The sequence below is a fragment of the Loxodonta africana genome, chromosome 6 (genome assembly GCF_030014295.1).
Source record: "Loxodonta africana isolate mLoxAfr1 chromosome 6, mLoxAfr1.hap2, whole genome shotgun sequence".
Taxonomy (NCBI): Eukaryota; Metazoa; Chordata; class Mammalia; order Proboscidea; family Elephantidae; genus Loxodonta; species Loxodonta africana.
The window spans coordinates 487,914-503,169 of record NC_087347.1 but is presented as its reverse complement, the minus strand read 5'-3'; the positions used below and the strand labels follow the sequence as shown (position 1 = coordinate 503,169).

Genomic DNA, 15,256 nt, shown 5'->3' with positions numbered 1-15,256 from the left:
AGCCACGTGGTGCTCTGTGCCTCCTTGACTGATCCTCAGTAAAACCCTGGACACCACGGCTCGTGGCATCCCTGGTGGCAACACTCCCCAGGCGTGTTGTCCTCATTGTTGCTGTTGTAAGTACCATCCACAGGACTCCCCTGGGAGGGCACCCTGAACTCGGGTGCCTGGTCTCTCCTGGATTCGCTGTGCACACTTCTTGCTGCTGACTTTATTCTGTGTCCTTCCACCACAGCCGTGAGTGATCCCTGTGAGTCCTTCAGCAGGTCCTCGAGCCCTAGGGTGGTGTTGGGGTCCCTGGCTGGTTGGAGATTCCTGTGGCACCCACGTCCTGGAGGCACCACAGAAGTTACATTACAGCACCCTCAGCAAATTGGCCGCAACAACCTGCACTCTATTAGTTCATTAGATGTCCACTCTCAGCTCCAAGAGCCCACAGATGACACATCCTCAGTCCAGAGCCCACAGGAGTGGGAGAAGGAAGACGGCGTGTTAATGTGTATTCAGTGAGAGGAGGGGAGCACTCAAAATGGTGGCAGGTGGCCTGCAGATCCACGGCCTCGAAGGGGCTGGCGGCCAAGTTGGATGGACCACCAGGAGTCCACACAGAGCACTCAGGAGGGATATGCTAGACCCTATCCTCTGCCTTCGATCGCTCTCTGTGACAGGGTGGGGTGATGTCGTTCCCTCAAGAGCTTCAGTGAAGAGGCTCCTCGGGTCTGCATCCACCTGTTCCTGCCCTTCAGCAAACACTGTGACCTTACTCTTCCCAGTGCTCACGCTGTGGGATGAACATCAGCACAGACTTGGCCTCCACCAGGCTTGGGTACACCCTCTTGGCCTGGCGGGGGGGAGTTTTGGTGTTTTTTCTTGAACATTCTGGGCTCTGCAGAGCAGCAGTAAGCATGCGGCCCTGGCAGGGAGCCGCTGAGGTAGGGCCTAGAGACTCTGACTGGAGCTGCCCCTGGGTGATGGCTTCCAGGTCTAACCCACCTGCCCCACACGCACCACAGGGCAGTGCGATCTGCGCAGGCCACCTGAGCCACAGAGTACACCCCTATTAACAGTGGAGGGAGGGTGTAGAGAAGACAGTGGGGAGCTAGGCCATGCAGGGGTACCCCCTGAACCCACCGTGACTTTGCTGAGGCTGTGTATCCAGGTTACATCTGTGGTGGGGGTTATGCCTCTGCCCAAGTGGGCTTTGTGGGGTTTATGAAATAGCTATGTATTTGGCACTATGGCATAGTGGTTAAGTGCTACGGCTGCTATCCAAGAGGATGGCAGTTCGAATCTCCAGGCGCTCCTTGGAAACTCTACTGGGCAGTTTTATGCTGTCCTATCGGGTCGCTATGCGTCAGAATCGACTTGACGGCAATGGGTTTAATATATATATATATATGTATATATATATACACATTTACGGAAACCCTGGTGGCTAGTGTTTAAGTGCTATGGCTGCTAACCAAAAGATCAGGTGTTCGAATCCTCCAGGTGCTTCCTGGAAGCTCTATGGGGCAGCTCTACCCTGTCCTACAGGGTAGCTATGAGTCAGAATCGACTCTGCAGCAACTGGGTAGAGAAAGAGAGAGGGACAGAGAGAGCCACTGGGGTGGAGCTGAGTGCAGGCTCGAGTACCTCCCATCCCGTCCTGGTGTGAAGAGACGATAACGCGCCCCAGTGAAAAAACTCGCTGCCCTCCAGTTGATTGGGACTCATAGCAACCCTACAGAACAGAGGAGAACTGCCCGATAGGGTTTCCAAGGAGTGGCTGGTGGGTTTGAACTGCCGACCTGTAACTTAACCACTGAGCCACTGGGGTTCCATGCCTGTAAAGGAACCCTAATTAAAACAGCCTGTGATTTTTATCCTAGGTTCATGTAAACATATGACAAAGAATCATTATCCTTGCTAAATAACTTAAGGAAAAACTTTAATCTGAGAAGGAGCCTTAAAAGTTGAGATTTTCCGGGGGACACAACACCCCTGAAAGTGAACGATGCGCCACTGAGAGACAACCAACGCCTGCGGTGGGTTTTAGAGCGAAGGCTTGGTGACTCTGGGCGGGGCGCTATCCCCTTTTCTAAATCCGGGCCTTCTGCAGGAAAGGTGCTCAGAACACAAGCGTGGCCTTGAGAGGTGGGGTCCGAGTTGGTGAGACGTCTCCAGCACCTGGGTGCGCCCCTCAGATGCACGCTCAGGTGCCCACCCCGGCGCCCGCATGTTTAAAGGGCGGCACGCCCGGACCGTCCCCCGTGCCCGCCCATCAGGCACTCACAGTAGGTGCAGGCCTGCAGCTCTACGCGCATCCGGACCTCGCTGTACTGCGCCCACCCCAGCCGCGCACTCACGGTAGGCGCAGCCGTACAGCTCCACTCGCATCCCGATGCGGCCATCGCGGTTCCAGGCCACCGGTAGAAAGCGCAGGTGCCGCGTCTCCAAGGGCGGCCGAAGCCTGTAGAGCACCACGCTGTCCGCGTTCACGTTCCCCTGGAAGCCCTGCGAGAGAGGGACAGGCTCAGTACTCGCGGCTCTCCCTCACGGACCCTCCCTCCTTCCCCTCTCTTCTCTCCTCTCCACCCCTGCCTCGTCCTGTCTTCACTCCTCGCCTCCCCAGAAGCTTGAGGATCACACAGTCCACAGGCCTCCAAAAGCAATTCCCGAAAGCACCCTCCCACAGGGACGGATTGGGATTGCAGCAGAGATCCCAGTGAGAGGCCTGAAACCTGGAACCATCCTTGAGGATGAAGGAGGATGAGGGCGGTGCCCCCACACAAAGCGCACCCTCCGCCCCTCATCCCCACCGTCACCGTCCTGGCATCGCTCAGTAAAGCTGTGACCTCTGGGCCCTGGCTGCTGTCTCCGTGACACACTGGGCTGTCTCTCAGGCCAGCACGAGGTCAGGCTCCCACGAAACAGAAAAGCCAGCTGGCCATCTGCAGAGCGCTGTTGTGACAGCCTTTCCTCTGAGCAGTGTTCCCAGGTTCTGAGGCTCCTTATCGAAAGGCTGGTTTGAGTTTTACTATCAGGATTAAGCCGCCAGTGGACTGCGGTGCCCTCCTCAAAGCTTGCTGTAGTAAAGCGCCCGCCACATAAACTTTATGCCTCATCTCCAGGCAGTGAAGATTTGCCTTAAAACACTGGATCTGAGGGCAAATTCGGTGATGATTCCAGACGATCAGGAGGGATAGCATGGATTCCGGTGCTGAAAGCTAGAAGGGCCCTTGGCGAACGCTTCCGTTTAAGGCCCTGGACTGCAGACCTCGGGAAGGTGAGGTTTGTGAGGTCAGGCAGGCGTCCGGACCACTGGACCCACCCACGCTGGCATTCTCTGCCCTACACCTCAATGGAGGGTAGGCCAGGTGAGCCAGGTGAATCAGGTGAACCAGGTGAGCAGGACCTGAGACCAAGGCTACTTGAAGGGTGCTGCGCATGTGCAGGGAGTGAGAGCAGGGACTCTGCCTCACCAGGAAAGGCTCCTTCCAGGTCTGCATGGCCCACCTCCCCAGGGAGCAAGAACATGTGTGCTGGAGCCTCTGCTTCACTTCCCACATTCCACTAGCCGCCAGAGCACACTTGGGTTACATGATAGAACTGGATGTTTTCTGAAATGTTTGTGAAGTGCGGCCTATAATCAGGTTTCATTATTGCTCAACTGAAAGGTCCGAGCCTGAATGGAGGTTTCAGCTGCCTACGGGGCTCTCCCAGCATGTGACGTAGATTTAATTTTTGTGCACTAACAAGCTAATTCAGGAAGGAATGTGGCATTGCAGATGTGAGGTGTGTGCACAGGGGGGTTTGTTTTCTCACAGGCATGCTTGTCTTCCTTGACAATGTCGAACTTTTCTTGAGCCCCGTGATCCTGGAAAACGGTGATATTCCAAGAAATCCACCACATTTTTGCGCCCCGGGGAACTGTTCACTGCCAAGAACCCCTCCCCCACACGACTTGGATAAGACTGACAGATGCCCCATGTCTGCCTAGGACAAGGCCAACAGACCCTCCAGACTTCTGCTCTTTGCCTCATAAATGATTAGCTGAGATGTTTTTTAGAACAAAATGTTTGCTAACCAAACTTTATTTATCCTTCTCTCCTTATCCTGGAGTTTTTACTGGTGTAAGGGTCACCATGAGTCAGAACGGACTCGATGGTAACTAACAAGTTGGCAACTAACTTTCAGGTTTAAAACTAACTATATCAGCTATGAAAACTGTGGTAGCGTAGTGGTTAAGAGTTACATCTGCTAACCAAGAGGTTGGTAGTTTGAATCCACCAGGTGCTCCTTGGAAACTCCACCGGGTAGTTCTGCTCTGTCCTAGAGGGTCACTATGAGTCAGAAATGACTCAAAGGCAATGGGTTGGTTTTTTTGGTATATCAGTTATGGTATAAATAATTCACTTTAAACTTAAAAAGAGAGTGAAAACAATGAAGATTTAAATTCTGCTCATGTTCATCAAAAAGCAAGAAAATGCATTCTATAAGAATGCTTCACTGGTATTCGTCACTTGTTTTCTGTAGACCTTTAGGATCGCTCTAAGAGGTGCCTTTCAACTCCGTATTAATTTCCCAAGCATTATAATACGAAAGCTCCATTAAGATAACATTGATGTAACTTTAAAATTTCAAATGAAAATGCCATTCTTCTTGTCCTTACAATCGTCCTAAGAATTGTCCAGTCTTGACTCAAACCTCTGAGCTGCACATTAGGGGTCACTGATTGAGTCTTAATTGCCTCCACACGCTATTCATAGTGGATCCAATCCTACAACTCACTGAACAAAGAACCTTTCGGAGTGCTCACGTCCTATTTTGTTTAAAAGTCAATTGAATGTCTAATAGTTTTCCCAGGTGGAAATTTAGATTTGAATTTTAGAAAAATAAGCAAAATCAACAAATGTTTTCAATATTCATGACATTCTTCTCATCTCGAAAATAAGGAGTTCAGGTATCTGGGATGAAGAATTCAATCAGCCCTTTCTGAATCTTCCTAACCAAGAAACAGAAATCCAAGTTTTGGTCCTGGAACCTCCTTACCACGGATTGAGTTGTGTCCCCAAAAAGATATGTTAAAGTCCTAATCCCTGGTACCCATGTAGGTGACCTTGTTTGGAGACAGGGTCTTTGAAGACATTATCGGTTAAATTAACAATAGATCACACTGAAGTAGGGTGGGTCTTAATCCCATCTCACAGGGTCCTTATCCAAGAAGAGACACAGACAGAGGGAAGGACACTATGTGGAGATGCATCTATAAGCCAAGGACCGCCTGGGGCTACCAGAAGTCCAGAGACAAGGAAGGAAATTTCTCCAGAGCTTTTGGAGAGAACCTGGTGGTGTAGTGGTTAAGTGCTACAGCTGCTAACCAAAAGGTCAGCAGTTCAAATCCACCAGATACTCCTTGGAAACTACGGGGCAGTTCTACTCTGTCCTATAGGGTTGCTATGAGTCGGAATTGACTCAACAGCACTGGGTTTGATTTTGGGTTTTGGAGAGAACACGACCCTGCCAACACCTTGAATTTAGACTCATGGCCTCCAGAACTACAGAGAATAACTCTGTGTTCTTATAAGGCATCCATTTTGTGGTACTTTGTTAAGGTGGCCACAGGGAACAAATTCCCCTGTTATTTGATGGATGGCTCCACATCTTCCTGCGACCCTTAACCATTCTCCCCTTGCTAGGCTGGGAGAGGCTGGAAAGGTTGCTATGCCCTCTCTTCCTCTGAGCCTCAGCTGAGAGGCTTCCTCCCCAAGCAGTGACAGTTTATGTTCAGGAAAGGGGGATTCTGGCCCTTATGACACTCCTGTTAAACTCTGCCATCAACATTGTTGTTAACTGCTGTCTACTCATGGCAACCCCATACACAACAGAACAAAATGCTGCCTGGTCCTGCACCATCCCCATCATTGGTTTTGGATCAGACCACTGTGATCCATAAGGTTTTTATTGGCTGATTTTCAGAAGTAGATGGCCAGACCTTTTTTCCCAGTCTGTCTTAGTCTGGAAGCTCCGCCAAAACCTGTTCAGCATCATAGAAACACACAAGCCTTCAGGGACAGGAGGATGGTGGCTGTGCATTGGCTGGAAATGGAACCCGGGTTTCCCACACGGTAGGTGAGAATTCTACCGCCAGCATTAAACATCTCTTAGTTCTAGGTGTTTTAGAAACAAAAGATAAAATAAAATGCATACTGTGTTGGGGTGCTGCACTTTCAATTTCAGTAAACTCTGATCACATAATTACATTTTTACTGACTGTCAAAGAGACTTCTTGATTTAGTGATAGTGAAATTCGGAGCACAGAGAACAGAGCCTTCCTTCTATCATCTTCTACCTGGTGACAAGTTGCATGACTCAGCAGAAATGCAGGTGGCATCCCTAAGTAACCCTAGCCTGACCTCAGGGAACAGCTACCCCTAGGGCCAGGGGGCAGAGCCCATGAGTTCCCAAGGAACCCCCTCCATGTAGACAAACAGGACCACAGACAAAGAAAACTGGACAGTGGGAGCTCTGGCACATCCAGGAGACATCACTGCTTTCTCCATGGTCCCTCATGGATGAGTACTGTCCATCCATGCCTTTGAATGGGGCCCAGGTGATCTTCCTAGAAAGATCCACTTGGGACCCCTGTGAGCCTAAGGAGTGATAAGTGGACTCACCGCAGCCTCAGTTTCTACATCTATAAGTGGGGTCCTCAAAGAACTGAGGATTGATGCTGTCAAGCACTGCCAGGTACACTGTAGGTCGTCACACTCTGCCCTTTGCAATGATGCCCATTGCCGGTGTTTTGGTTGATGTAGCTGTTCTTGCCGAGACCCCCATTGGTCAGACTCTGAATAGTACTAACTTTATTGGGTTAATATTCAAGACACCTATTTAAAGAGCTAAGCTACAAACAGCAGCTCCTATGACCAAAGCATTATAATTCAACATTGTTATTACATTCAAATTTTATTTAAATGACACTAGCAATTTTTTTTTTTTTTTAGTTCAGGAAACAGAGATCATGCTGGCATGCTGACTCCACATTCTGGAAATTAAGCTTCTGTTTGACGGGTGGGATTAGAGGGACAAACAGTAAAATGGGTCTCTAAGCTGTCAATTGAGCCCTGGTGGCATAGTGGTTAAGAGCTTGGCTTCCAACCAAAAAGATCAACAGCTCGAATCCATCAGCCACTCCTTGGAAACCCTATGGGGCAGTTCTACTCTGTCCTACAAGGTCATTATAAGTTAGAATCGACTCAAGGGCAATGTTTTTTGTTTTTTTTTTTTTAAAGAAGTTAATATTATGTTAATGGAGGTAAATAGATGATATCATAGTTACCTACTCATTTCCACTCATAGCGACCCTCTAGGACAGAGTAGAACCGCCCCATAGAGTTTCCAAGGAGCGGCTGGTGGATTTGAACTGCTGACCTTTTTGGTTTGCAGCTGTAGCCATTAACCACTATGCCAGAGGGTTTCCACTCTTAGTTACCAAGGACTGCTTTAACAAACATATTATCACACATGGGTGGCTTAAAGAACAGGAATTTATTTTTTCACAGTTCAGTGGGTTAGAAATCCAGATTCAGGGCCTGGGACATGTCAGTCCTTCTGTGGCCTCTCTCCTAGTTTGCAGTGTCTGCTGGCAATCCTTGGTGTTTCTTCCCCCGTTTCTGTCTCCGGGTCTATGCCGCTCTTTTTATAAAACATCACTCAGAAGTGATTGGGTTTAGGACCCACCCACCCTACTGTGGTATGACCTCATTAGCATAAAAAAGAAAAAACCCTACTTCCAAACAGGGTCATATTTACAGGTACAGGGGTAAGGATTCAAACATAACTTTTTGAGGGACACAGTTCAATCCATAACACCATTTCCCACCATTCTTGAAAAAACATTTAAACCTACATTTGAATTGACTAAGTGGAATGCTAAATCTGTACAGCTTTCACCTAGATACCTAGAATTGCTCATTGTCGACACTTTGCCATATTTACTTTCTCTGTGTATACACATGTGTGCACAACCACACTCACATATGCACATACACTCACACAATGCACACAGTAAAAAAACAAAAAACCAAACCCCTTGCCCTCGAGTCAATTCTGACTCATAGCAACCCTCTAGGACAGAGTAGAACTGCCCTATAGGATTTCCAAGGAGCGCCTGGTGGATTCCAACTGTGGCCTCTCGGAGAGCAGCTGAACTCTTAATCACCACTCCACAGGGTTTCCATGTACGCACACAGGCATACATATATACTCATACATACACATGTGTATCTACACCACACAATACATGCACGCATGTAATTGGTTGTTGCTGAACCGCTTGAAAACAGTTGTAGACATGATTCCTTGTGCCTAAATCCAGTGTGCATCTCCTAAAAACAGGACCTTCTCCCAAATCACTACGACACTGACAACTCTAATTCAGCAATCACACTAGTGTACAGCCCGAAGTTAAATACCTCCCTCTTTTTTTTTTAATGTAGGATAGTCCTCCACCTCACCTTGTTGATTTTTTTGAAGAGTCTACATCAGCCAACTTGTGGAATGTGGCTCACCATGAATTTGTCCCATATTTACATGGATTACCTCATATTAGAGTTAGGTTGCACAAAAACTCCACAAGCTGAGGTTGTGTGCTGCGCACTCTGACCCACCAGGCTGGTGGTCTCAGTCTTGCCGCTCCCTTGACATCGCTTTTGGTTACTTGGTTAAGGGAGTGACTTCTCTTTGCAACTGACCAGTAAAGTGTAGTGAGATTCTCTGAGCTCATGTGAACATCATGTTCCAGCAAACATTTCATGCAAAGGTTTTAGCACCCATTTATGATCCCTGCCTGAATCGGTGTTCACAGTGGGGTTAGAAAATGGTGATTCTCTAATATTAGCATTCTCTCAGATGGAGTGTCGATGTTCTTCTGTTTAGAAGAATTTACTCTCTCTCCTCTCCCTCCTTCTCTTTTATTTTCAGAAGCTGGTGGAGCAATGGCTCACGTATAACCCATTACAGCCGCTACACTTTCTCATGCTCAAACCATTCCAAGTTTGAACGAGGGAGAGCCCCTTCAGGTCAGCCCCAGTGACAGGGCCCCATGGGTACTGAGTGCTTCCTTGTTTGCTTCAGGCCCAGCGTGTCCTTTCCTGCCCCTGGTGGAACTAATCACTTTCCCAAGAGGCCCTGAGTCCTTCCAGAACCAGCATTATGGTGATTTGCCATCTATTTTATTATTTCATGAGCAGTAGGAGACAGAGACATTATTTTATAAACCTTCCAAAATCCTTCAACAAAATAAACACTTGATGCATTTACATGTGTCTTAAATATGTCCAGATGCCACCTTATAACAATATAAACACTACTTGTATGAATTTTAAAGAATTGCATTTTGTAAGTTATATATAACAATAATTATTCCTTAAGCTACCAGCTAGAACAATTACTATTTCTAGATAAAGACATTAAGTGGAACAAGTACTAGTGACATTGGTGATACAGTGTCTAGGTTTATTAATGTAAAGGTCTTATCTCTTACACTAGAATAATGCTTATATTTAAAAAACCAAACACTGAGAATCTGTTGTTGTTGTTGTTGTTGTTGTTAGGTGCCATCGAGTTGTTCTGACTCATAGGGACCCTATATGAAACAGAACGAAACACTGCCCTATCCTGCACTATCCTCACAATCACTGTTATGCTTAAGCCCATTGTTTCAGCCACTGTGTCAATCCATCTCCTTGAGGGTCTTCCTCTTTTTCACTGATGCTGTACTTTACCAGGCATGATATCCTTCTCCAGGGGCTGATCCCTCTTGACAACATGTCCAAAGTATGTGACTTAGTTTCACCATTCTTGCTTCTAAGGAGCACTCTGGCTATACTTCTTCCCAGACAGATTTGTTTGTTCTTTTGGCAGTCCATGGTATATTCAATATTCTTCTCCAACACCACAATTCAAAGGCATGAATTAGTCTTCGGTCTTCCTTATTCATTGTCCGGCTTTCACATGCATAGGAGGCGATTGAAAACACCATGGCTTGGGTCAGGCACACCTTAGTCTTCAAGGTGACATCTTTGATTTTCAGCACTTTGAAGAGGTCTTTTGCAGCTGATTTGCCCAATGCAATGTGTCTTTTAATTTCTTGACGGCTGCTTCCATGGGTGTTGATTGTGGATCCAAGTAAAATGAAATCCTTGAAAACTTCAATCTTTTCCCAGTTTGTAATAATGTTGCTTATTGGTCCAATTGTGGGGATTTTTGTTTTCTTTATGTTGAGGTGTAATCCATACTGAAGGCTGTGGTCTTTGATGTTCATCAGTAAGTACTTCAAGTCCAACTTCTCAGATTATTTGCTCAGCATACAGATAGAATAGGTATGGTGAAAGAATACAATCCTGATGCACACCTTTCCTGACTTTAAACCACACAGTACCCTCTTGTTTGTTTGAATGACTGCCTCTCGATCTATGTAAAGGTTCCTTACGAGCACAATTAAGTGTTCTGGAATTCCCATTCTTCACAATGTTATCCATAATTTATTATGATCCACAGAGCTGAATGCCTTTGCATAGTCCATAAAACACAGGTAAACATCTTTCTGGTTTTCCCTGCTTTCGGCCGTGATCCATCTGACATCACCAGTGATATCCCTAGTTCCATATCCTCTTCTGAATCTGGTTTGAATTTCTGGCAGTTCCCTTCAATATACAGCTGCAGCCACTTTTGAATGATCTTCATCATAATTTTACTTACATGTGGAATTAATGACGTTGTTCAATAATTTCTGCATTCGGTTGGATCACTTTTCTTGGGAGTAGGCATAAATATGGATCTCTTCCAGTTGGTTGGCTAGGTAGCTGTCTTCCAAATTTCTTGGCATAGATGAGTGAGCACATCCAGAGCTGCATCCCTTCGCTGAAACATCTCAGTTGGTATTCTGTCAATTCCTAGAGGCGTGTTTTTCACCTGGGCTTCTTCCTTCAGTACCATTGGTTTCTGATCATATGCTACCCCCTGAAATTGTTGAATGTTGACCAGTTCTTTTTGGTATAGTAACTCTGTGTATTCCTCCCATCTTCCTTAGATGCTTCCTTCATCATTTGATATTTTCTCTGTAGAATTTTTCAATATTGCAATTTGAGAGTTGAATTTTTTCTTCAGTTCCTTCAGCTTGAGAAATGCTGAGCGTGTTCTTTCATTTTGGTTTTCTGTCTCCAGGTCTTTGCACATGTCATTATAATAATACTTTACTTTTTTTCTCAAGCCACCCTTTGCAATCTTCTGTTCATCTCTTTTACTTCATTGCTTCTTTCTTTTGCTTTAGCTACTCAACATTCAAGAGCTAGTCTCAGAGTCTCTTCTGGCATTCATTTTGGTCTTTTCTTTCTTTCCTGTCTTTTTAATGACCTCTTGCTTTCTTCATGTATGATGTCCTTCCACAGTTCATCTGGTCTTTGGCCATTAGTGTTTACACATCAAATCTTCTCTTGAGATGGTCTCTAAATTCAGGTGGGATATATTCAAAGTCATACTTAGGCTCTCGTGGACTTGTTCCAATTTTTTTCAGTTTGAATTTGAACTTGCATATGAGCAAATTGATGGTCTGTTCCACAGTGGGCCCCTGGCCTTGTTCTGACTGATGACATTGAGCTTTTCCATTGTCTGTTTCCACTGGTGTAGTCGATTTGATTCCTGTGTATTCTATGTGGAAAGGTCCATGCGTACAGTCACCATTTATGTTGGTGAAAAAAGGTATTTGCAATGAAGAAGTCATTGGTCTTGCAAAATTTTTTCATGTAATCTCCAGCATAGTTTCTATTACCAAGACCTTATTTTCCAACTATTGATTTTTGTTCATTGTTTTCAACTTTTGCATTCTACTTACCAGTAATTATCAGTGCATCTTGATTTCATGTTTGACCAATTTCAGAATGCAGAAGTTGATTGAACTCTTCCATTTTTTCGCCTTTGGCCTTAGTGTTTGGTGTGTAAATTTGAAAAATAGTCGTTATTAACTGGTCTTCCTTGTAGGCATGTGGGTATTATCACTGACAGCGTTGTACTTCAGGATAGATCTCGAAATGTTCTTTGTGGTGATGAATGCAACGCCATTCCTCTTCAATTTGTGATTGCAGCATAAACCAAAACCAAGTGCCGTCGAGTAGGCCATATAATTGTCTGATTCAAAATGACCTATACCAGTCCATTTCAGCTCACTAATGCCTAAGATATCAATGTTTATATGTTCCACTTCATTTTTGATGATTTACAATTTTCCTAGATTCATACTTTGTAGATTCCATGTTCTAATTATTAATAGATGTTTGCAGCTGTTTCATCTCATTTTGAGTTGTGCCACATCAGCAAATGAAGGTCCTGGAAGCTTGACTCCATCCACGTCATTAAGGTCAACTCTATTTTGAAGATGCAGCTCTTCCCCAGGCATCTTTTGGGAGTGCTTTCCAACCTGGGCGGGGCTCATCTTCCAGCACTATATCAGACAATGTTCTGCTGCTATTCATACTGTTTTCCGCGGCTAATGCTTTTCAGAGGTAGACTGCCGGGTCCTCCTTCCTAGTCTGTCTTAGTCTGGAAGCTCAGCTGAAACCTGTCCACCATGGGTGACCCTGTTGGTATTTGAATATCAGTGGCATAGCTTCCAGCAAAACAGCAATACACAAGCCCCCACAGTACAACAAACTGACAGATGCATTTTTAAAACAACACATTTATGAATTGATAATCAATACTGAAACTAGCAAAAACCAGGTGCCACAGAGTTAACTCCGACTCGTGGTGACCCCATATGTGTCAGAGCAGAACTGTGCTTCATAGGTTTTTCAATGGCTGATTTTGTTTTAGATCATCAGACCTTTCCTCCAAGGTGCCTCTGGGTGGACTTGAACTTGCAGCCTTTTAGTTAGCAGCTAAGCATGTTAACCATTTGCACCACTGAGGGATTCCAACTAATGCTAAAGATTAGTCAGATCCCTATCTCACTTTGTTTGCCAGGCCTGGTGGTAAAATCTAAACAACCAAATCTAACATTAAAGCTCAGGATATCTAAGTAAACTTGGCTTTTCTATGTAATTAACTTCAAAACAAAAATTATAGAACAAGAAAGAATTATATTGTCCGTGGGTTGTTTAGATCGTCTCTGGAATAATTTAACCCGTCAACATTTTTGGTTGAGAGTATGTGTCCAGATAGATAATCACACGCCAAAGTGTCTTTTGTCAATGAGATGTTTATTGACAACAATTAATTTTAAGAAATCACTTAGCCCTTGTCGTTGTCTGTTTAAAGAGTTAAACTTTCCCCATATACGAGGCACGTTTGTCTTCAAAGAGCATTTGGGTTGAAAATATGAGCGATGCTTGCTTAGGATGTGAATTAAATTGAAGGTGGTTTTCAATGCTTCTTTGTTTTGATAAACATGGCCCTGACTAATAATTAGGTTCACACATGATTTCATTTAATGTGCAAGGAGAAGTTGGAGAAAGCGTGTGTTAAACTCACTAAATAGTATGGTTGGAATTGCCACTGACAATGTCCCTAGAGAGACTCTCCTCCCACCCACCCACTGGACCCTCTTGTGAGTTGCACTAAGTAGAAGGTAGAATGGCATTTTCACAATTTTACATTTCCATCAGCAATGAATAAAAGTTCCAATTTCCTCACATCTTTGACAACCAACATTGTTATTTTCTGGGTTTTTGCTGTTATTCAACATTGTGCTGGAGGTTCTAGCCAGAAAAGTAAGGCAAGAAAAGAAATAAAAGGCATCAAATTGGTAAGGAAGAAGTAAAAGTATGCCTATTTGCAGATGATATGATCTTATACAAGGAAAACCCCAAAGAATCCACAAGAAAACTACTGGAACTGATAGAAGTTCTCAGCAAAGTATCAGGATACATAGAGGTGGGAGAGCAAGAACTATTCTGCCCAGTGTATCTGTCAGAGTTTCAGCAAAAGCTGCCACCTGAAATCAGGCCACTTCTGGATGGAGGAGCAGGGGACGACTTACAACACTGCAAGCGGGTGTGGGGAACTCTGGGGGTGACACAGTTCCCTAAGGGGTACCAGGACCTGGAAAGAGTGTACTTACAGAGGACTGTCTGCTGGAGGGACCCCTGGGAGACACACAAGCACAGCCCTGGACCAAAAGAGAGAGAGACGGGGAAAAAAACCTAGACCCCAACTCCTCACCTTCTCCTTTCCTTGCCATCTTCTTTCAACACCCACAGTGGCCCAACCCAATGGAAACACAAAAGGCACATACAAACATAATACCCAGGTGGGCTGTAGATCTAAATGTGAAAGGTAAAGAATAAACTTCCAGATCATAACTAAGAGAATAAATCCATTATCTTGAGGTAGGAAAGATATCACAGACAGGACACACACAGCATTGCACAAAATGGAAAAGTTTGCAAATTTGGATTATATAAAAATTATAGATTTCTGTTTATCAAGAGCCACCATTGAGAATATGAAAGGCAAACCTAGAGTAGCACAAAATTTTTCAAGCACATTGTACCGACAAAGGGTGTTTATCCAGAATAAAGACATATCTTCTACAACTAATAAGAAAAAGACCAACAATACAGTGGGAAAATAGAAAAAAATTCTTGCACAGGCATTCCCCAATGAGTCTGCTCAATACCCAGTAATCAAATGCAAAAGTACCCAACTTCACTAGTATCAGTGCAATATGACTTAAAGACATCATGACGTACCACCGTCAGTCTACCACTAGAATTGCCTAAAAGTGAAAAGATTCTACACCTGAGTGCTCTAGAAAATAGACAGCAAAGGAAGTTCTCCATATTTGCAGGTGAGATTAAGCCTGGAAAACACTGTCTCAAGCGTAGTTTTTTCTGCTGCTGCTCTCAGGATGTTCCTCTTGATGTGAAGTCCTGTGTTTTAGAGACACGTTTCTGCCCTGCACCAATAAAATCATTGAGCCAAGTTGCCATCACTTGGCTGTGTAAGTTCTCTTGGTCAAAACGTGAGCAGACAAAGAAAAATCTAAAGATTCAGTTTCCATATTGGGACAGTAATGATCCCTGTTCTTCAGGGGCCCAGACTGGACTCCTAATCACCCAAACCCCTCTTGGTTAAATAAATAAAAATGTGTCATGACTCAGTCAAACACTTCACACTATCAAAAACAAATGCCAGCCAAAAACCAGGTCCCATCCCCCAAAGTGCAAAATAGAAGCACTGTGGTTGCTCAGGAAGGCTGATATTTTGCTTCTAC

At 45.0% G+C, this 15,256-nt stretch overlaps 1 protein-coding gene across 5 annotated transcripts in view; it reads right to left on the bottom strand.

Moving 5' to 3' along the window:
* LOC100661670 (contactin-associated protein-like 4) overlaps nt 1-15,256 on the bottom strand; it is a 162,058-nt gene that overhangs the window by 99,601 nt on the left and 47,201 nt on the right. For all 5 annotated transcript variants that reach the window (XM_064286340.1, XM_064286344.1, XM_064286343.1 and 2 more), the window contains exon 3: nt 2,349-2,496. In XM_064286340.1, the coding sequence (XP_064142410.1) occupies nt 2,349-2,496 (148 nt within the window). The remainder of the gene's footprint in view (nt 1-2,348; nt 2,497-15,256) is intronic.